Below are 22,392 nucleotides of genomic sequence, written 5' to 3'. Positions count from 1 at the left end.
ATATTTCTGTTTTTGTGCCAGTACCATGTTGTCTTGATTACTGTAGCTTTGTAGTATAGTCTGAAGTCAGGGAGTCTAATTCCTCCAGCTCTGTTTTTTTCCCTCAAGACTGCTTTGGCTCTTCGGGGTCTTTTTTGTCTCCATACAAATTTTAAGATATTTCTGTTCTAGTTCTGTAAAAAAATGCCATTGGTAATTTGATAGGGATTGCATTGAATCTGTAGATTGCTTTGGGTAGTATAGTCATTTTCACAATATTGATTCTTCCAATCCAAGAACATGGTATATCTCTCAATCTGTTGGTATCATCTTTAATTTCTTTCATCAGTGTCTTATAGTTTTCTGCATACAGGTCTTTTGTCTCCCTAGGTAGGTTTATTCCTAGGTATTTTATTCTTGTTGCAATGGTAAATGGGAGTGTTTCCTTAATTTCTCTTTCAGATTTTTCATCATTAGTGTATAGTAATGCAAGAGATTTCTGTGCATTAATTTTGTATCCTGCAACTTTACCAAATTCATTGATTAGCTCTAGTAGTTTTCTGGTGGCATCTTTAGGATTCTCTATGTATAGTATCATGTCATCTGCAAACAGTGACAGTTTTACTTCTTCTTTTCCAATTTGTATTCCTTTTATTTCTTTTTCTTCTCTGATTGCTGTGGCTAGGACTTCCAAAACTATGTTGAATAATAGTGGTGAGAGTGGACATCCTTGTCTTGTTCCTGATCTTAGAGGAAATGCTTTCAGTTTTTCACCATTGAGAATGATGTTTGCTGTGGGTTTGTCATATATGGCCTTTATTATGTTGAGGTATGTTCCCTCTATGGCCACTTTCTGGAGAGCTTATATCATAAATGGGTGTTGAATTTTGTCAAAAGCTTTTTCTGCATCTATTGAGATGATCATATGGTTTTTCTTTTTCAATTTGTTAATATCGTGTATTGCATTGATTGATGTGCATATATTGAAGAATCCTTGCATCCCTGGGATAAATCTCACTTGATTATGGTGTATGATCGTTTTAATGTGTTGTTGGATTCTGTGTGCTAGTATTTTGTTGAGGATTTTTGCATCTATATTCGTCAGTGATATTGGTCTGTAATTTTCTTTTTTTGTAGTATCTTTGTCTGGTTTTGGTATCAGGGTGATGGTGGCCTCATAGAATGAGTTTGGGAGTGTTCCTTACTCTGCAACTTTTTGGAAGAGTTTGAGAAGGATGGGTGTTAGTTCTTCTCTAAATGTTTGATAAAATTCACCTGTGAAGCCATCTGGTCCTGGGCTTTTGTTTGTTGGAAGATTTTTAATCACAGTTTCAATTTCATTACTTGTGATTGGTCTGTTCATATTTTTTATTTCTTCCTGGTTCAGTCTTGGAAGTTTATACCTTTCTAAGAATTTGTCCATTTCTTCCAGGTTGTCCATTTTATTGGCATACAGTTGCTTGTAGTAGTCTCTTAGGATACTTTGTACTTCTGCAGTGTCAGTTGTTACTTCTGCTTTTTCATTTCTAATTTTATTGATTTGAGTCCTCTCCCTCTTTTTCTTGATGAGTCTGTCTAAAGGTTTCTCAATTTGTTTATCTTCTCAAAGAACCAGCTTTTAGTTTTATTGATCTTTGCTATTGTTTTCTTTGTTTCTATTTTTTTAAAAATTTATTTATTTATTTATTTTTTGGCTGTGTTGGATCTTCGTTTCTGTGCGAGGGCTTTCTCCAGTTGTGGCGAGCGGGGGCCACTCCTAATCATGGTGCGTGGGCCTCTCACTGCCGTGGCCCCTCCTGTTGTGGAGCACAGGCTCCAGACGCGCAGGCTCAGTAGTTGTGGCTCACGGGCCCAGCCGCTCCGCGGCATGTGGGATCCTCCCAGACCAGGGCTTGAACCCGTGTCCCCTGCATTGGCAGGCGGACTCTCAACCACCGCGCCACCCCTATTTCATTTATTTCTGCTCTGATCTTTATGATTTCTTTCCTTCTGCTAACTTTGGGGTTTTTTTGTTCTTCTTTCTCTAGTAAGGTTATATTGTTTATTTGAGATTTTTCTTGTTTCTTGAGGTAGCCTTGTATAGCTATAAACTTCCCTCTTAGAACTGCTTTTGCCGCATGCCATAGGTTTTGGATTGTCGGGTTTTCATTGTCATTTGTCTCTAGGTATTTTTTGATTTTCTCTTTGAGTTTGTCAGTGATCTCTTGGTTACTTAGTAACGTATTGTTTAGCCTCCATGTGTTTGTGTTTTTTACATTTTTTTCCCTGTAATTGATTTCTAATCTCATAGCGTTGTGGTCAGAAAAGATGCTTGATATGATTTCAGTCTTCTTAAATTTACTGAGGCTTGATTTGTGACCCAAGATGTGATCTATCCTGGAGAATGTTCCATGCGCACTTGAGAAGAAAGTGTAATCTGCTGTTTTGGGATGGAATGTCCTATAAATATCAATTAAATCTATCTGGTCTATTGTGTCATTTAAAGCTTGTGTTTCCTTATTAATTTTCTGTTTGGATGATCTGTCCATTGGTGTAAGTGAGGTGTTAAAGTCCCCCACTGTTACTGTGTTACTGTCGATTTCCTCTTTTATAGCTGTTAGCAGTTGCCTTATGTATTGAGGTGCTCCTATGTTGGGTGCATATATATTTATAATTGTTATATCTTCTTCTTGGATTGATCCCTTGATCATTATATAGTGTCCTTCCTTGTCTCTTGTAACATTCTTTATTTTAAAGTCTATTTTATCTGATATGAGTATTGCTACTCCAGCTTTCTTTTGATTTCCATTTGCATGGAGTATCTTTTTCCATCCCCTCACTTTCAGTCTGTATGTGTCCCTAGGTCTGAAGTGGGTCTCTTGTAGACAGCATATATATGAGTCTTGTTTTTGTATCCATTCAGCAAGCCTGTGTCTTTTGGTTGGAGCATTTAATCCATTCACGTTTAAGTAATTATCGATATGTATGTTCCTATTACCATTTTCTTAATTGTTTTGGGTTTGTTTTTGTAGATCCTTTTCTTCTCTTGTGTTTCCCACTTAGAGAAGTTCCTTTAGCATTTGTTGTAGAGCTGGTTTGGTGGTGCTAAATTCTCTTAACTTTTGCTTGTCTGTAAAGCTTTTGATTTCTCCATCAAATCTAAATGAGATCCTTGCCGGGTAGAGTAATCTTGGTTGTAGGTTCTTCCCTTTCATCACTTTAAGTATATCATGCCACTCCCTTCTGGCTTGTAGAGTTTCTTTTGAGAAATCAGCTGTTAACCTTTTGGGAGTTCCCTTGTATGTTATTGTTCATTTTTCCCTTGCTGCTTTCAATAATTTTTCTTTGTCTTTAATTTTTGCCACTTTGATTACTATGTGTCTTGGCGTGTTTCTCCTTGGGTTTATCCTGTATGAGACTCTCTGTGCTTGCTGGACTTGGGTGGCTATTTCCTTTCCCGTGTTAGGGAAGTTTTCGACTATAATCTCTTCAAATATTTTCTCGTGTCCTTTCTCTCTCGTCTCCTTCTGGGACCCCTATAATGCGAATGTTGTTGCATTTAGTGTTGTCCCAGAGGTCTCTTAGGCTGTCTTCATTTCTTTTCATTATTTTTATTTATTCTGTTCCACAGCAGTGAATTCTACCATTCTGTCTTCCAGGTCACTTATCCGTTCTTCTGCCTCAGTTATTCCACTATTGATTCCTTCTAGTGTATTTTTCATTTCAGTTATTGTATTGTTCATCTCTGTTCATTTGTTCTTTAATTCTTCTAGGTCTTTGTTAAACATTTCTTGAATCTTCTCGATCTTTGCTTGCATTCTCTTTCTGAGGTCCTGGATCATCCTCACTATCATTATTCTGAATTCTTTTTCTGGAAGGTTGCCTATCTCCACTTCATTTAGTTGTTTTTCTGGGGTTTTTTCTTGTTCCTTCATCTGGTACATAGCCCTCTGCCTTTTCATCTTGTCTATCTTTCTGTGAATGTGGTTTTTGTTCCACAGGCTGCAGGATTGTAGTTCTTCTTGCTTCTGCTGTCTGCCCTCTGGTGGTTGAGGCTATCTAAGAGGCTTGTGCAAGTTTTCGACCAGCCCCCATCCTTAAGTCCTCCAACCCCCAGTCCTCTTACCCCAGTCACCTCATTAACTTATAAAACACTCATCACCCCGGGCATTCCAAGGGCCTCTGAAGCTCTGGTGTCAGGAACCAGGGTCAAAGACCAAATATTAGAACAAAAGATGCTCCTAGGGCTTCCCTAGTGGCGCAGTGGTTGAGAATCTGCCTGCCGATGCAGGGGACATGGGTTCGAGCCCTGGTCTGGGAAGATCCCACATGCCGCGGAGCAACTAGGCCCGTGAGCCACAATTACTGAGCCTGCGCGTCAGGAGCCTGTGCTCCGCAACAGGAGAGGCCGCGATAGTGAGAGGCCCGCGCACCGCGATGAAGAGTGGCCCCCGCTTGCCGCAACTAGAGAAAGCCCTCGCACAGAAATGAAGACCCAACACAGCCAAAAATAAATAAATAAATTAATTAAAAAAAAAAAAAAGATGCTCCTAGCACCCCATCACTTAAAATGCGTTTCAGGAGCTCTTTGTCAGGAACCAAGGCCAAGATCAAATATATATTTCTTATGGTGTCACAGATGAGAGGAATCACAAATGTGCAGTTATACAGTCACAAAATTGGAAAGATAGCATACGCTGAGTTGGAGGTGTCTCCTATCTGTAGTAAAGGAAAGGGGTTTATAAACATCTTACTAGAAATGTAAATTAAATATAATCATAAGTTAAAAGTAACTTAATTTATATAGTCATTACCTGTTACTATTCACTTAAGTTATGCAAAATATCATTGGTGTTTATTCTGAAGTCAATATTTTATAAAGACTTCCATGGATTTTCTGACTGTGGTATCCCTAACATTACATATTTTAAGTTTCTGAACCTGAACTTTGCTGTTGAGGTGGTTTTCAGCAACCAACTTGCCAAAGTTAATATTCTACACTTCATAAATATATCACATTTTGGGGAGACTTTAAAATTCATAAAGTGCTTCATAGTAGCTGGAGGAAGTAGGTGTGATGTTTTAGTTTTATAGCCGAGGAAACTGAGGTTTGTGTAGCAAACACTACAAGCAAGACTTGCCTTTTGCGTGCCGAGCCCTTCCTACTAAGGGGTTGACAGTGTTTTAGGAGCCTGTTGAGGGCAGCCCTCGGGCTACTTCTTCTTGCCCTTGTACGTTTGCATCGAGGCCCACAGCCCAACTAGCTATTTACATTTTCAGACCTTGTTTAGAATTTGCTGCAGGGATTTAGAGACTTTCTCTGCAGTGACTGAACATCCAGTAAGATCAGCATTTGGGGGATTGTTGAACTTTACTAGAGGCCAGCACTGTTGTATGGAAATAGGATCTGAACCATATATTTAATTAAAAATTTTCTAGTAGCCTCATTAAAAAGTTTTTTTCAAGTGGACTAATTTTAATAATATATATTTATTTCACTCAGTATGTCCAAAATATTAACAGTTTAACATATAATCAATATGAACAATTAATGAGATATTTTACCTTCTCTTTTTTGGTACTGTGTCTTCACAAACTAGTGTGTATTTTATGCTTATAATGCAATTCATGTTGTACTAGCCACATTTCAAGTATCACTGGCCACAGATCTAGACCCAGGTGTGTCTCTTTTTTCCTCTTTTCATTCTCATCAATTTGTGGCCCTGAGCTTTGCCTGCTCTTTCATGGGTTTTACTCTTTTCACCCCTGCTGCTTCCAACACAGCTTGTACTTACTGTGGCTTATTCTTGGGCTCACTATGAATTGTGGTCTAAACTATTTTCTCTTCTAAACCCAATTACTATTTGTCAGTAAAGGGCTGATGTCCTGGTAGGAGGCCCTCAAGGAGACTGTTGTCTGAGAATTAGGCCTCTCTGGAGAATGTTTCCATTTCTCTTCTTTAAGTGGAGTCTGTTGAGATGAGTGTGGATTATTCCAGTTTGTATATTGAGAACAGTGGATTTTATTTTGAATTTTAGAAATGAGTGGGATGTGAGAGAGACAGAAAGAATGAGAATGAATGTTGTGCTTAATATATTGAGAAGTAAAATACCTGTTACAGATGATAGCTTTGTATTCACACATGTTCTTTAAAAAATGGATTGAATTTTAGAAGACAAAATATCTCATTTGCTATGCTGCTAGGTTAGTTCTATCTCTGCTAGATTAACTGCTTAAACATATTGTGTGTGTGTGTGTGTGTAAAAATACACATGTGCATCTAATAAAAATAATTTCAGAGTAACTTTATTAAAATAATTTCAACTTCTCATTGTGGAAGAATCTGGACAGTGAACAAATATCCCAGTGCAGTTATTTAAAATTATAAAATTTAAAAATATAACCTTTCAGTATGTTGATCTACATTGGTGTACTTTATTTTTGCTAGAAACTGAGATGAAGATGCTCAAAATTTACCTGAAGAAGCCTATTAATATCAGAAACAAAGAAGTGATGAAAATAGAAATTCATTTTGAATTGCAATTCAACATAGCCCAAGCTTCCATTAAAGCTTTAGGAGATGAGAAACAGGTGGCATGTTTAATTCTTCTTGATTATCAGTAAATATGTTTTAGTATGTTTTCATGTCTCTTACATTTCCATGTTAGGGTTTTTAAAATTGAGATATAATTGACATAAAACATATTAGTTTCAGGTGTAAATCATAATGATTCCATTTTTGTATATATTGTGAAAAAATCGCCACAATGAGACTAGTTGACAACTGTCACCATTGTTAGAAGTTTTTTTTGTGTGAGAACAAAAAAATTTAGAGAATTTAGTCTCTTAGCAACTTTCAAATATGCAATATAGTATTAACTGTAGTCACCATGTTGTACCTTACATCCCCATGACATATTCATTTTATAACAGGAATTTTGTACCTTTTGACCCCCTTCACCCATTTCACCTACCCTCAACCCCCTCCTCTGGAACCACCAATCTGCTCTCTGTATCTATGAGCTTGTTTTTGTTGTTGTTTTTAAGATTCCACATATAAGTGAGATCATATGGTATTTGTCTGTCTCTGTCTGACTTATTTCACTTTTCATAATGCCCCCGAGGTCCACCCATGTTGTTGCAAATGGCAGGATTTTCTTCTTTTTTATGGCTGAATAATATGCTGTTTTAAATATAGATAAATAGATACGCACACATATATGTGAATCCAGCTAAATGTTTTTCAATTTTGTTTATATTTTCAAAGAACCAGCTCTTAGTTTCATTGATCTTTTCTCTTGTTTTTTTTTAGTGTCTTTTGTTTATTTCCTTGTTTATTTCCGTTCTGTTCTTCATTTTCTTCCTTCTACTAACTTTGGGTTCATTTTTTTTTCTTTCTAGTTCCTTGAGGTGTAAAGATATGTTGTTTATTTGAGTTCTTTCTTTTCTTTATTATTATTATTGTTTTGGTCACACTGCACAGCATGCGGGATCTTAGTTCCCCAACCAGGGATCGAACTTGTGCCCCCTGTATTGGAAGCGCAGAGTCTTAACCACTGGACCACCAGGGAAGTCCTTCTTTTCTTTTCTGATGTGGGCATTTATCACTATGAACTTCCCTCTTAGAACTGCTTTTGCTGCACCTCATAAGTTTTGGTATGTTGCATTTCCATTTTCATTTGCCAAAAGGTTTTTATTTTAATCTCTTTTTTGATTTCTTCATTGACCCATTGGTTTTTCAGAAGCGTGTTATTTAATCTCCATGTATTTGTGAATTTTCCAGTTTTCTTCTTGTAATTGATTTCTAGTTTCACACCACTGTAGTTGGTAAAGATGCTTGATATGATTTCAGGCTTCTTAAATTTATTAAGACTTGTTTTGTGACCTAATATATGATCTATCCTGGATTCCATATGTGCTTGAGAAGAATGTGTATTCTGTTGCTTTTGGGTAGAATGTTATGTATATGTCAAGTCCATTGGATCTAATGTGTCATTTAAGGCTGATGTTTCCATATTGATTTTCCATCTAAGTGATGTATCCATTGATGTAAGTGGGGTATTAAAGTCCCTTCCTATTATTGTATTGTTGTCTATGTCTCGTTAGGTCTGTTAATAATAAATTTTTAAAAGGATTGCTGCTTTTAAAAATCATGTGATTTTTGGTTTGCATTTCAGGTGAGGCCTGACCAGACGAAAATCTCCTCAGACCTTTTTGGTGAGTTTGAGAAAGAAGACACTGAGATTCCTAGCAGCCACGAAAGAGAGACAGGTATGTTGGGAAATAACAAAATTTCTTACCTGGATTCCGTAGAGAAGCAATGATAAAATATTACTTGAAAGAGGTCACTGAAAACCTGTGGTCATATAGGAGTAATTAATGTGTTATTATACCTTTGGAGAAAGGAAAGTTGCTGATTAAACCTTGAATTATTTTCTCCACCTGATACAGTCTGTCTTGGGGTAAATTGGAAATGACAAAAGAGAAATTATGATGGGGTGGCAGGAGGCAAGTGTGTAGGGCCCTGTCTACCCACAAAGCTGGCCCTGCACAGGTTACATATCTCTTATGAGTTAGACCCAAAAGCAGTTTTCCAAGGTGCCCATAGCAGGTCCTAATTACCAGCTCTTACCAAAAGATGGTGATGTCCTAGCAGTATGAATCTTGTGAAGAGCGTTTGGAGGGTGTATGCAGCATCGTGTACGGTTATTGTTACCATTCTTCATTGCTCTTTTCTTAATGTGTATAGACCAAGCAAAGGAATCTACCAAGCTGGCAGAGTTAACCAGTGCTGAAGATAACCATTGCCTAACAACTCTCCCCGTAGATAACCAGTCTGAGCCTGCTGTGAGTACAGGAAACTGGGGACAAGATTCTGCACTGTATCCACCGGGATGCTGGCAGGTGGAAGCTGATCCTCCGGCTTGTTGTCCATTTTCTCCTGGTCAACCATCTCTCTCTTTTTCCACTATCCCCTCCTTTCAATTACTTTTGCCTGCCGTGTTTATTTTTTCTCGACTTTCACTCATCTTGGCTCTCCCGCGGAATGTGTCACTTTGGCTGGCTTTGCCTCACTCCCTCATTTGGGATCTGGAGACTGAGTTTGGGGAAAGCAGCCTAATGTTTGGAATCAGACCTGGTTTTCACTTACTGATTGTGGGAACTTGGGAAAATTACTTAACGTCATTGAGCCTGAGGCTTCTCATCTATAAAACGAAGGTAATAGCTGGTTTACAGTGTGGCCCTCTTAGGATTAAAAGCATAATATACATAAAGCACCTAACACACTGCTCGGCATGTATTGGTGTTCAGTCCATTTTCTTATGTTTGATTACATGGACACGTTATACAGAAATGTGGTAGTGTTATGATTTTTTAAAAAACAAATACACCAAAGATTATTCCTCCAGATAGATTGTCTTTTTGGGAACTTGTACATATCTCCACAATTATGATGCTGTGGAAGACATTTTTGTAAGTCTTCCTTTGATGTTTCCCTTAGTAACTCTGAGACACTCTGTGATTGTCTTTGATGATGGCAAATCTTCTGAGGGTGGATATTGATATTTATGGAACAGCCAACAGTCATTTGGAGCCAAATCTAATGAACAAAGAGCCTGATATCCTACTATTTAAATGCTTTTCTTTGGAATTGTAAAAAATTTCAAAGACAACATAATTAAACTTAGGTATATATGTTTTTCCTGCAGCAAACAAATACAGCTGATAATTCACCTGAAAAATCGAGACTGGATGATACACAAAAAGGTCAGATTTTTTTTCTGTCCTAAGACTTGAATGGTATATTTAAATGTTTACTTGAGATGCTTAATAATTTTTGTTTTTCATTTTCATGCTTGGAAGTTACTTCAAAACTCGAGCATTCTTTAGATTTACAAGAACCATCAGCAAAAATGCAGGTTCCTAAATTAAATGATACATCTAGGTAGGTGATTTTCAAAACTCATAAACCATGTAGATTGTTGTTAATGTGACTCATTAATTACAATTCGACTGTCTAGGTTTTTCCCCCTTTTTTGCATCTGGTTGTGCTCCACACAAGGAGAGAGCATTGTGTGCAGTTTTCTGCAGAATGATTTGAGCAGGGCTGGAAAGTTCTCTTGACCTATGCGTCTCTACCATTATAGTCCCAATGTTATCTTTGGTGATGTAGTTTTCTGTAGCAGAACACTGAATATCCCTTGCCAGAAAACATGTATTACTTGGCATTATTTTATTGCCACTTTCCATGTAGGCCTCTGAAGAATGGGTCATACATGTGATTTTTTTTTACAGCTTTATTGAGATATAACTGAAATAAAGTGTACATTTGAAGTGTACAATTTGATGTATACTTTAACATCAAATTTTTGACACAGTTTTTTTTTAACATCTTTATTGGAGTATAATTGCTTTACAATGGTGTGTTAGTTTCTGCTTTATAACAAAGTGAATCAGCTATACGTATACATATATCCCCATATCTCCTCCCTCTTGTGTCTCCCTCCCACCCTCCCTATCCCACCCCTCTAGGTGGTCACAAAGCACCGAGCTGGTCTCCCTGTGCTGTGCGGCTGCTTCCCACTAGCTATCTGTTTTACATTTGATAGTGTATATATGTCCATGCCACTCTCTCGCTTCATCCCAGCTTACCCTTGGTCCTCAGGTCCATTCTCTACATATGCATCTTTATTCCTGTCCTGCCCCTAGGTTTGTCATAACCATTTTTTTTTTTTTTAGATTCCATATATATGTGTTAGCATACGGTATTTGTTTTTCTCTTTCTGACTTACTTCACTCTGTATGACAGACTCTAGGTCCATCCACCTCACTACAGATAACTCAATTTCATTTCTTTTTATGGCTGAGTAATATTCCATTGTATATATGTGCCACATCTTCTTTATCCATTCATCTGTTGATGGACACTTAGGTTGCTTCCAGGTCCTGGCTATTGTAAATAGTGCTGCAATGAACATTGTGGTACATGACTTTTTTTGAATAATGGTTTTCTCAGGGTATATGCCCAGTAGTGGGATTGCTGGGTCATATGGTATTTCTATTTTTAGTTTTTTAAGGAACCTCCATACTGTTCTCCATAGTGGCTGTATCAATTTACATCCCCACCAACAGTGCAAGAGGGTTCCCTTTTCTCCACACCCTCTCCAGCATTTATTGTTTGTAGATTTTTTGATGATGGCCATTCTGACCAGTGTGAGGTGATACCTCATTGTAGTTTCGATTTGCATTTCTCTAATGATTAGTGATGTTGAGCATCCTTTCATGTGTTTGTTGGCAATCTGTATATCTTCTTTGGAGAAATGTCTGTTTAGGTCTTCTGCCCATTTTTGGATTGGGTTGTTTGTTTTTTTGATATTGAGCTACATGAGCTGCTTGTAAATTTTGGAGATTAATCCTTTGTCAGTTGCTTCATTTGCAAATATTTTCTCCCATTCTGAGGGTTGTCTTTTTGGCTTGTTTATGGTTTCCTTTGCTGTGCAAAAGCTTTTAAGTTTCATTAGGTCCCATTTGTTTGTTTTTATTTCCATTTCTCTAGGAGGTGGGTCAAAAAGGATCTTGCTGTGATTTATGTCAAAGAGTGTTCTGCCTATGTTTTCCTCTAAGAGTTTTATAGTGTCTGGCCTTACATTTAGGTCTTTAATCCATTTTGAGTTTATTTTTGTGTATGGTGTTAGGAAGTGTTCTAATTTCATTCTTTTGCATGTAGCTGTCCAGTTTTCCCAGCACCACTTATTGAAGAGGCTGTCTTTTCTCCATTGTATACTCTTGCCTCCTTTATTAAAAATAAGGTGCCCATATGTGCATAGGTTTATCTCTGGGCTTTCTATCTTGTTCCATTGATTTATATTTCTGTTCTTGTGCCAGTACCATACTGTCTGGATTACTGTAGCTTTGTAGTATAGTCTGAAGTCAGGGAGCCTTATTCCTCCAGCTCAATTTTTCTTTCTCAAGATTGTTTTGGCTATGCGGGGTCTTTTGTGTTTCCATACAAGTTGTGAAATTTTTTGTTCTAGTTCTGTGAAAAATGCCAGTGGTAGTTTGATAGGGATTGCATTGAATCTGTAGATTGCTTTGGGTAGTATAGTCATTTTCACAATGTTGATTCTTCCAATCCAAGAACATGGTATATCTCTCCATCTGTTTGTATCATCTTTAATTTCTTTCATCAGTGTCTTATAGTTTTCTGCATACAGGTCTTTTGTCTCCTTAGGTAGGTTTAGTCCTAGGTATTTTATTCTTTTTGTTGCAGTGGTAAATGGGAGTGATTCCTTAATTTCTCTTTCAGATTTTTCATCCTTAGTGTATAGGAATGGAAGAGATTTCTGTGCATTAATTTTGTGTCCTGCTACTTTACCAGATTCATTGATTAGCTCTAGTAGTTTTCTGGTAACATCTTTAGGATTCTCTATGTATAGTATCATGTCATCTGCAAACAGTGACAGCTTTACTTCCTCTTTTCTGATTTGGACTCCTTTTATTTCTTTTCCTTCTCTGATTGCTGTGGCTAAAACTTCCAAAACTATGTGCATAATAGTGGTGAGAGTGGACAGCCTTGTCTTGTTCCTGATCTTAGAGGAAATGGTTTCAGTTTTTCACCATTGAGAACAGTGTTGGCTGTGGGTTTTTCATATATGGCCTTTATTATCTTAAGGTAAGTTCCCTCTATGCCTACTAAATGGGTGTTGGATTTTTTTTAAAATTTTTATTTATTTATTTAATTTTTGGCTGTGTTGGGGCTTTGTTTCTGTGCGAGGGCTTTCTCTAGTTGCGGCAAGCGGGGGCCACTCTTCATCGCGGTGCACGGGCCTCTCACTATCGCGGCCTCTCTTGTTGCGGAGCACAGGCTCCAGACGCGCAGGCTCAGTAGTTGTGGCTCACGGGCCCAGTTGCTCCGCGGCATGTGGGATCTTCCCAGACCAGGGCTCGAACTCGTGTCCCCTGCATTGGCAGGCAGATTCTCAACCACTGCTCCACCAGGGAAGCCCCTGGGTGTTGGATTTTATCAAAAGCTTTTTCTGCATTTATTGAGATGATCATAAGGTTTCTTTCCTTCAATTTGTTAATATGGCTTATCACATTGATTGATTTGCGTAATTTGGAGAATCCTTGCATTCCTGGGATAAACCCCACTTGATCATGGTGTATGATCCTTTTAATGTGCTGTTGGATTCTGTTTGGTAGTATTTTGTTGAAGATTTTTGCATCTATGACATACAGTTTTTGACATATGTCTACACCCAGGAACCATCACCACAATCAAGATAAGTACCATATCTGTCATCTCCAAGAATTTCTTCCTGCGTCTTTGAAATCCCTCCCTCCTGTCTTTCTGCATTCCCACCCCGACCCTTGGCAATCACTGATCTGCTTTCTGTCACTATAGATGAGTTTGTAGTTTTAAAAATCTTATTTAATCAGAACCAAACAGTAAGTACTTTTTTTCCAGCTTCTTTCATTCAGTGTAATTATTTTGAGATTCATCGTGTATCAACAGTTCATTCTTTTATATTATTGAGTAGTATGGAGAATAGTGGATCCATTGTATGGATATACCACATTTTGTTTATCCATTCTCCTGCTGATGGACATTTGAGTTTCCAGTTTTTTGTTGTTACAAGTAAAGCCCTTAGGATTCATGTGTAAGTCTTTGTATGGAGATGTGTTTTCTTTTCTCTTGGGTAAATATATAGGAAATGGGATAGCTGGATCATAATTGGTATATGTTTAACTTTTTAAAAAAGTGCCAAAATGTTTTCCACAGTCTTTGCAGCATTTTACATTCCCACCAGCAGTCTTTGAGGGTTCTATTTGATTTTTTTTTTCTTTTTGGCTGCACCATGCAGCATGTGGGATCTTAGTTCCCCAACGAGGGATCGAACCCACACCCCCCTGCATTGGAAGTGCAGAGTCTTAACCACTGGTCTGCCAGGGAAGTCCCAGTCTTTGAGGGTTCTAGTTGCTAGACATTCTTGTCAATAGGTTCAGTAATACAATTTCATTGATGGATGGACTGATGAATGAATGAACAGATCCAATACTGATGTGGGCTATTTCTTCATTCCTCTGCCAGAACCACACAATCCCCCAAAGGGTCCTCAGTGTGTTATAATTTCCTTTATTTACTTCATTAATTTTTATATGTTATTGTGCCTCCACCTCCCCAATACCATTCTTCTTCTTTGAGTTACTAGATATCTTTCCTATTGTTTTTCTGTGTCAGCCTATATTGGTTTTGGGCTTTAAGGGTTTACAATTTATATATGAACAGTGCTGTTTCTCCTTTTATGATGTTAGTTTAAAGCACTCTGTCACACTGTGAAATTTGTTCTTTCTTGACCTTAAAAAATGGGAGTTCTAACCCAGGAATAGAGCCTACATTTCTGTCAGGCCATGAGCCAGGAAATAAAAAGTAGTGTTTTTATACCATCGCTATGGCTAGCTATTCATTGTTCAAGGATCTCTTTCAACTAGAAGAGGGTAGAAACCTGCCCTACCCCTACACTTCCTTCCCATCACACTTTTTTGTCCAGGCATCCAGTGTCTCATTCTTTAAGATCCCTGGAGCAATCCAGGTTTCTTCTGACTTCACCTCTTCCTCTCACATCTGCCCCAGAAGGAGTGGGGCGCTGGCAGGGGCTTCCAGCATGGTTTGGAAGTGTGCTGCTGTAAGGCAACCCTGCCGGGGCCGTGCCTTCCCAGCAACCTGCTGCCACTCTCTGTGCCTGTCTGATCCTCCGTTCAGCAGTGAGAGAATTCTTCAGCCCCACTGGAATCTGAGAATCCTTTTTCTCATTCTGAGAGGCATGGAACATTGTTGCTGTTGCTCCTAGAAGTCCAGATTCGGCTTTGGGAAAGGGCTGCGTGCTTGGTCCTACGGAATATTTCCACATAGAGCAGAAGGGTAGGTCTTGGACTTACGGAGGGTACATAATTCCCCTAGAGCATCTAACAGTAACACCACAGACTCTGAGTTAAAGATTCCTGACTGGAGTAATCTGTTCATCTCCCGGTCTCTGTTTTTTTGTTCTGCAAATGAGTACTTCAATTAAAAGGGACGTTCAGATGCCATTATTGCAAAGAAATCTTGGGTACTGCTCAGAGCTTTTTAGCTCTTTCATGTTGGAATAAAACAGCACCTGCAACTGCTTTTAAATTCAGACTGAAACCGCAGAACGCATTTCGGGACTCAGTAGAGCATAGGTTCTTCTGTCTCAGCACAGAAAGAATTCAGCAAGAGGCAGAGTGACAGGTAAAGAAAGAGTTTATTAGTATAGGAGGCTTGTGAGGGGTACAAGAGGTACAAGCGAGAGGGCTCTGCCCCTAGCACTTAATGGGTTACATTTTTATAAACAAAGGAAAAGTGGGGAGGGGGGAGAAATCCTAGCACTTAATGGGTTACATTTTTATAATCAAAGGAAAAGTGGGGAGGGGGGAGAAACCCACTTTCTTCCTCATTCTTGAGTAGACACCACACCAAGCTTCCCTCATCACCTCCTCCTCCATGTCGGGCAGGGAAGTTTTCTTGTCCCTAGTGGTCAAACCAGGACAGTCATGGCGCTATTCAAATCAGCAGAAGGATGACAATGTATGCTAAAATATGGTAAGTCATCTCAGGTTTCAGTATAATGAGGGTCTTCTACTTTGGAATGTCACCTTTCCCTTATATTTTTGTTTTTAGTATGTGCAGAGGACCATGTCCTAGGGATCATTAACTTACTGACCTCAACCAGCAGGACACAGACATCATTGACTTGATGTATATTTTTGTTGTTAGTTTCGTTGTTAAGCAAGCCTGCTTTGTTTCATGATTTTCCGATTGCTTTCTTGAGTGATCATTAACTTACAGTGGTCTCCCAAAGCTCCCTGAAGTTCCCTGTCTATCTATAATCCCCTAGTGGGATTTTTAACTAGCTATTTGATTATCCCAATCAAGACTATATCCCAGTCAAGACTGTATCCCAATCAAGACTATACGCACACAAACTACCAGTGTAAGACTAACTTTTAAAAAATTGTGATAAAATAGGTATAATGTAAAATTTACCATCTTAACCATTTTCAAGTGTACCATTCAGTGGCATTAAGTACCTTCACGTTGTTGTACAGCCATCACCATCATCCGTCTCCTGAGCTTTTTCATCTTCATCTTTCTGAAACTCGGTCCCCATTAAACAACTCCCCTTTAACAAAATTGAAGGATATAAGATTAACGTAAAAAAATCAAGTTTCTTTCTATATGGTAGCAAATAGAAAGACTTGTCTTTTGGTTTTTTGATAATAGCAAACTATGTATCTGATAAGGGGTAAATATCCAAAGTATAATATATAAGGAACTCCTACAATTCAATAGCAAAAAAAAAAAAAAAACACCTGATTAAATAAAATGGGGAAAGGACTTGAATAGACATTTCTCCAAAGAAGATATACAAATGGCCAATAAGTATATGAAAAGATGCTCAACATCACTAATCATCAAGAAAAGCTTGCCTTTTTAGCACCCAGTTGATTCTAAGGCAGAGCCAGGCAGGAAACACTGCTCTGTAGCATTGTCAACTCACTGCTTACTTGCTCATGTTACCCTGCCAGCCTCTTCTTTGTATGCCTGACAGAGAAGGGCTCAACAAAGGTTTGTTTTGTGTTAAATAGCAGTTGTTGGCAGGCAGAAGATGTATGGAAATGGATTGCAAGATAAAAAGTTTGTCTCAGAATGGGTTACTTCCCATGAGTTGGGCTCACAATCAAAGGACGTGTGAAGGGGAAAAAAAAGTGCTGTGAAGTTGGGAAAGGAGAAGATGTTGGTGAAACAGTTCCATTAATTCAATGTATTTTGCTTTTAGGGAAGATTCTGCTTTTGAGGGTGACAGAAAGCAAGAAACAAGGATGTCGGTAATGGAATCACTTTCATTGTTTTGGGGCAATCCTTCCCATGTTTTAGTTATTTGCATACCATCTTCAAACTTTACCATTGCTCTGCTCTCTGTTTCTCAGTTAAATTTATCTTAAGCTTGTTTTATTTATTTACTTATTTTTTCTTTCCTCACTTTTATTTTTATTTTTTTAATAGATCTTTATTGGAGTATAATTGCTTCACAATACTGTGTTAGTTTCTGTTGTACACCAAAGTGAATCAGCCATATGCATAAAACATTTCACTTTGAAATGGAAAGTCAGCATTAGTTGTAACAAATAGTTGGTAAGCCCCCAAATAAGTATGATGGAGAATAACAAAGTTATATCGAATTGTACTTTTCCTTGTATTAGGCCTTGAGCCAAAAGTCTGTTCTTGCTTTGTTAAAAAAAAAAAAAAAGATTATGAAGTAGAAGAGAAATACTAAAGACCTACTAGCTGCTGAGATTTACTCTGAATAGAATCAGAAGTGTTAATGAATTGAAAAGAAATTTTTGGCTCTGAGTCAGTGATGTGGTTTTGTTCCTGTGTGCGCCCGTTTCCACCTCTCCATTGTTGTTCTTGCTTTGGGAAGCAGAGTGCTTTAAGTCTATTGTCAGTACATTAAAAAAAAAAATCTCTGTATGAACAGTAAATGAAATTTTTTTTTTCTAAAATAAGAGATCATGGGCTTCAAACAAACAAGTTAAGGCTCTTTCTGACTTTCTTTTAACGGTGGTTCTCAGTCCTATGGGTTAGTGTTTTGAAGTTAGTGTTGGCCCAATAATCAGGTGCATCAGCTTTTGGAAAGTTACCTACCATCTCTACAGCTAACAAGTATTTGATTAGAGAGGATTGTGTCATCTTTTACTACAGCAGCTTGGTGGAGAACTGACTAATGAAATAATCATCCTCTTTTTCTCCCTTCTCCTTACTTCTGTGCCCTTTTATTATGTAAGAAAGCCCAGTCTTCTAGAAGAAGGAGTTACTTCTCTGTTGTCTAACTTCATAGTCATATGTTTAATTGCACATAAATGGTACTAACGTCCTTTTAATAGTTCTCATTTATCACCTGTGTTTGTAAAAGGTTAATTATAGGAAACACCTCTTCTCGGAGAGTAATGAAGATTCAAATACTAGTGCCAGTGAACTGTCTTGGACCAGTAACCAAAAAAGGAAATCCCTAAAGTCATATCCTAGTAGAAAAAAGATAAAAACCAGAAGTAACATAAGAAGTAAGTTTGGTGTGTGTTTTCTTTCCAGTCACTTTTCAAATAAATTATCAGGTATTAATTTTTCAATACGTGATGGAAGCAGCGGGTACCAAAGAGATATATGATCATGTGGTCCTCCTTCCCTGGTAGACTGGAAAGAGAAAATGTACATATGTAAAACAGTATGAAAGAATATGGAATTGACCAATAATTGTTAAATTTGAGACGTAGATAAATGGAGTAAGGAGTTCAGATAAGAGGAATCTGATGTAAGCTGAAATCATCAGGGAAATCTTCAAGGAAGAGCTGGGTGGGACCTCAGCTAATGCTTGGGAGAAGAATAGGATTTGAAGAGGTGTGGAGAAGGGGAAGCATTCTAATTAGGTAAAACGAGAAAGACGTGAGAACAGCATTCAGGAACAGGATCTGGAGCAGAGAATGCATGCTGGGTAGTGAGAAACAAAGTTGAATAATTAGATCATAAGAGCTAGACATTTCAGCAAGCTGTGGGAAGTGGGAATTGCTTCTAGTGTGTATTTTGGTATTTCTGATAAGTAAACTTACCCATTGTACTCATATTCCCTTTCATTCTAGCCTTGCCACTTTTCCCTCTCAGCGGTGGCAGTGACCTTGAGAAAGACCAAGTAAGTAAATTTTGTCTGGGCTGCCATGTGCCCTTATGGTGTAAGCTTGAAACAAATTGATCTCTTTAAACCACCTTTATTTCTCAAAAAACTCCTTTCTGAAATATGAGAATAATAAACCAGTGGTTTACTAGTATGTAAACCACTTTCAATAGAAACTTCAAGGACTTCTAAACATTTTATATGAATCTTGGGTAAAAATTTAGGATCTTTTTTCATTGGTTGCAAATTTGTTGCAAGATGTTTATTATGACCTAAGCTTGAAATCTGGGCTCTTCTGATTTCCTGCAAATGTATGCTTTTTTGAATTTATATTTTAAAATAAACTTCTTGGTTTAATTCTTCCGTTAGTTCTCAGTTTGTTGACATGTTACTCCCAAAGATTTTAATGATTTAAACATTTAAGTCTTTATTTTGCAAGCAGTTGAAATGCCTTCAGCCATTTCAAATATTGAATAAGCCCTGAAAGTTTCTTAATTCCTCTCAGTTATCCTTGTTTTATATCAAAGTAGTTAAGAACATGGACACGAGTGTCCTCCGGGCCAATTCAGAGCTTAATTTATCATGCTTTTAGCTGAATTACCTCTCTAAGCAGTTGGCTTTTGTTCTTTGTCAAATGAAATTAGATAGATAGTATATATAGTATAGTGTGTATATGTATACTGTATATATGATATTTTATATAAAATATGTAACATAATATATATAATCATGTATATATGATATGTATTATATATAATTGTGCACATATATTTTATATGTACAAACTATACACTTATATATAAAAATACATATATGTACATATTACATGCATGTAATACATATATATACATATCTAATATATGTACATATATAATACATATATGTACATATATTTTATATATGTGTATCTACACACACACACACACACACACAAACACACACACTGCAGAATACAGTGCGAAGTGTTTAAGAGTTTTCTAAGGGCAGCTGCTGGCATTCTGAGGGCGTCAGCAGTACCCCGCTTGCCTGTACAGAAATAGAATGTTGTTAGTGCTCTAATAGTAGCTCGTCATCTGCCCTCCCTGCCCGACCTGCCTTCTGCCATCAGCCTGGGGGCGCGGGGTGCTGCCCTCTGTGAGGCTAAGGGACACTCATGTTCTGAGGTGACAGAGCTGATAGCTCAAACCTGTGAGCCAGAGCAAGTACCTAAATATTTGTTGAATAGTTCAACCTGAGATAAGGAGTTATCAGTTAGAAATAGGCCAAAAGAACAGTTTTTAGCAATATACAGCTTTTTTAAAAAAAATAGGTACCAAAGAAGAAAGAGGAAAGCTTTGAGAAGCCATAAATTTAAGGTGTGCAACTGACAAGAAGTCTATGCTGATTTTCAGTGAGGGCATTGCTGACTTTATGCAGACATTGGTATCTAGAACTCACTTCTCTGTGCTGGAGTTTAAGAGAATAACTTAGAAGCAGGGGTTGGCAAACCTTTTCTGTGAAGGGCCAGGTACTAAATATTTTAGTCTTTTCGGGCATATGGTTTCTGTGGCAGCCAGTCAACTCTGCCATTGTAGCGTGAAGACAGCCATGGACAGTACTCAGATGAGTGGATGTGTTGTGTTCCAGTAAAACTTATATTTACAAGAACTTTATTTACAGTGAGCTGTAGTTTGCTGGCTCCTGAATTAGAGCAGTGATTCTCAGACTTTAGTGACCAGGATGGCCAGGATGGCTTGCGGAAATGCAGATTGCTGGGTCCTGTCTGCAGAGTTTCTGATTGAGTACATTGTCATTGGGGCTTGAGAATTTGCTTTTCTGTCAAGTTCTCAGGTGTTGCTGAGCCTGTGGTTTGGGACACACTTTGAGAACTTTGACTTAGAGCCATCAATTGATGCCTGACCGAATGTGCTTCCAACCCTGCGACCTTATGGTCTTACTGTTCTTTTCAAATGGAGCATATCCAATACTTAATCATTTAAAAAGGATGTTGGAAGTGTCTTGGAATGTTTTGATAACATTCACAACCACTCAAAACAAGTTAACACTTTATAAAAAATACTCTATTTTAGGCTAAAACTCTAACACCATTACAGAAAGATACCTCCGGGCAAAATAACGTCACACCTCCAAAAATTTCTGGAACGGAATTTCAGAGTAGTTCTGCCTTTTTAACTCCTGAAGATTCTGCCCAGAAGATAGGTATGTGATTTTCTGTCAATCTACGTAGAAAAAATTATATTTTGGGAAAGGTAGTTTGAAAAAGCAAAATGTATTTCTTTTAATATCTGTTGAAGAAAGTGTGAAAGTATGATTGATCTTCTCTTTTATGCTCTCATTAACAAAAGACAGAGGACATTATTTTAATTCTGTTTTAACATTTGAGATCAGCTTGTGCATAAGAATTGCTGGTATTCTTCCTCTTTAAAAATGAAGCTCAAATGATGATTTATTGCAGGGGTTGGTAAACTTTTTCTGTAGAGGACCAGAGTAATTACTTTTTGCTTTTTGGCCCCTAGAGTTTCTGTTGCATCTATTCAGCTCTGCATCTGTAGCTCCAAATGAGCCACAGACAAGATGTAAACCAATGGGCATGGCTGTGTTTCCATAAAACTTTATTTATAAAACCAGGTGGCAGACTGGATTTGGCCTGAGGGGCCAGAGTGTGCCACCCCTTGACCTGTAAGGTTTATCTCAGCCCCCACTGTATTTTATTAAACAATTCACATCTTTTAAATTGGTAAGAGTAGGGATTTTGTTTTCTTCACCTCTGTCATTTTAGAGCATAGCACATTGGCAGGCACATAATGGCATTAGCAAGCACACGACTGCCAGCCTCTTAGTTTGGCTGCCACTGGAAGAAAAGAAGTAGGGAAACGAAAATAGGAGAGAGGGAAATATAGCAGGAGAGAGGGAAATATATAGTGGGAGAGAGGGAAATATAGCGGGAGAGAGGGAAATATAGCGGGAGAGAGGGAAATATAGCAGGAGAGAGGAAGAGGAGTAAGGGAATGCATCTAAGAGAGGAAAGAGAAGGACCACGTTGAGGTGGTAGAATCATTGCTGTGTATTTGGGGCCAGATGGGCAGCTACTAAAGGTGCTGACCTAGTAGGTAACTGGCTATTCATTTTATCTACAGACCTGTAACCCCTAATACCCATGCATGCCCTGCAAGATACAAAGTGGTTTTTAGTTTGGGTTTTGGGTTCTTTTTTTTTAGAACTGTGTCCCTTTTGCAAGGGGTGGGGCAGGGGATGTTGAAATTTAATTTATAGACTGATAGTGAAATGTTATTGCCTCAATTGCCTCTCAGTGTGTTTATTCCCTTAAAAGTATTCATTCTCTCTAATACTCAGAACTTCAAAGTCCCCACCCGCTGAGCGATCTCTCTTCCTTGGAGCCCTCAGATGTTGAAGAAAATGTATCTGAGGTATTGTACTATTTAATTGTTGGGTATTCATCTGGTTTTCCAGAATTAATATTATATTTGCTTAATGTACTAGCTTATTCCTTCTTAAGGGATAATGTAGCACCATGTGTTTCTTATTTTGACACGAATACATGTATTTGTGGCCTTTTTTTTTTTTTTTTTTAAGACTGTGACCCAAGATTCATTGATGAAAAGTACTAGCTTCAAGCATAAACTGCAAAACTTGGAAGACAGAGGTGAGAGAATTCTAAACTTTT

General features: G+C 37.9%; 1 protein-coding gene across 1 annotated transcript in view; it reads left to right on the top strand.

The window, feature by feature from the left end:
• SYCP2L (synaptonemal complex protein 2 like) overlaps nucleotides 1-22,392 on the top strand; it is a 72,660-nt gene that overhangs the window by 24,860 nt on the left and 25,408 nt on the right. Inside the window, exons 15-25 of the mRNA XM_057554931.1 lie at nucleotides 6,407-6,549; nucleotides 8,136-8,229; nucleotides 8,708-8,805; nucleotides 9,669-9,726; nucleotides 9,823-9,904; nucleotides 16,818-16,866; nucleotides 17,955-18,102; nucleotides 18,676-18,725; nucleotides 20,777-20,906; nucleotides 22,062-22,135; nucleotides 22,302-22,371. Of these exons, the coding sequence (XP_057410914.1) occupies nucleotides 6,407-6,549; nucleotides 8,136-8,229; nucleotides 8,708-8,805; nucleotides 9,669-9,726; nucleotides 9,823-9,904; nucleotides 16,818-16,866; nucleotides 17,955-18,102; nucleotides 18,676-18,725; nucleotides 20,777-20,906; nucleotides 22,062-22,135; nucleotides 22,302-22,371 (996 nt within the window). The remainder of the gene's footprint in view (nucleotides 1-6,406; nucleotides 6,550-8,135; nucleotides 8,230-8,707; nucleotides 8,806-9,668; nucleotides 9,727-9,822; nucleotides 9,905-16,817; nucleotides 16,867-17,954; nucleotides 18,103-18,675; nucleotides 18,726-20,776; nucleotides 20,907-22,061; nucleotides 22,136-22,301; nucleotides 22,372-22,392) is intronic.

The sequence above is a fragment of the Balaenoptera acutorostrata genome, chromosome 10 (assembly GCF_949987535.1).
Source record: "Balaenoptera acutorostrata chromosome 10, mBalAcu1.1, whole genome shotgun sequence".
In the NCBI taxonomy this organism is placed as follows: Eukaryota; Metazoa; Chordata; class Mammalia; order Artiodactyla; family Balaenopteridae; genus Balaenoptera; species Balaenoptera acutorostrata.
Note: the sequence above shows the minus strand (reverse complement) of the source record. Positions and strands in the feature narration are given on the sequence as shown.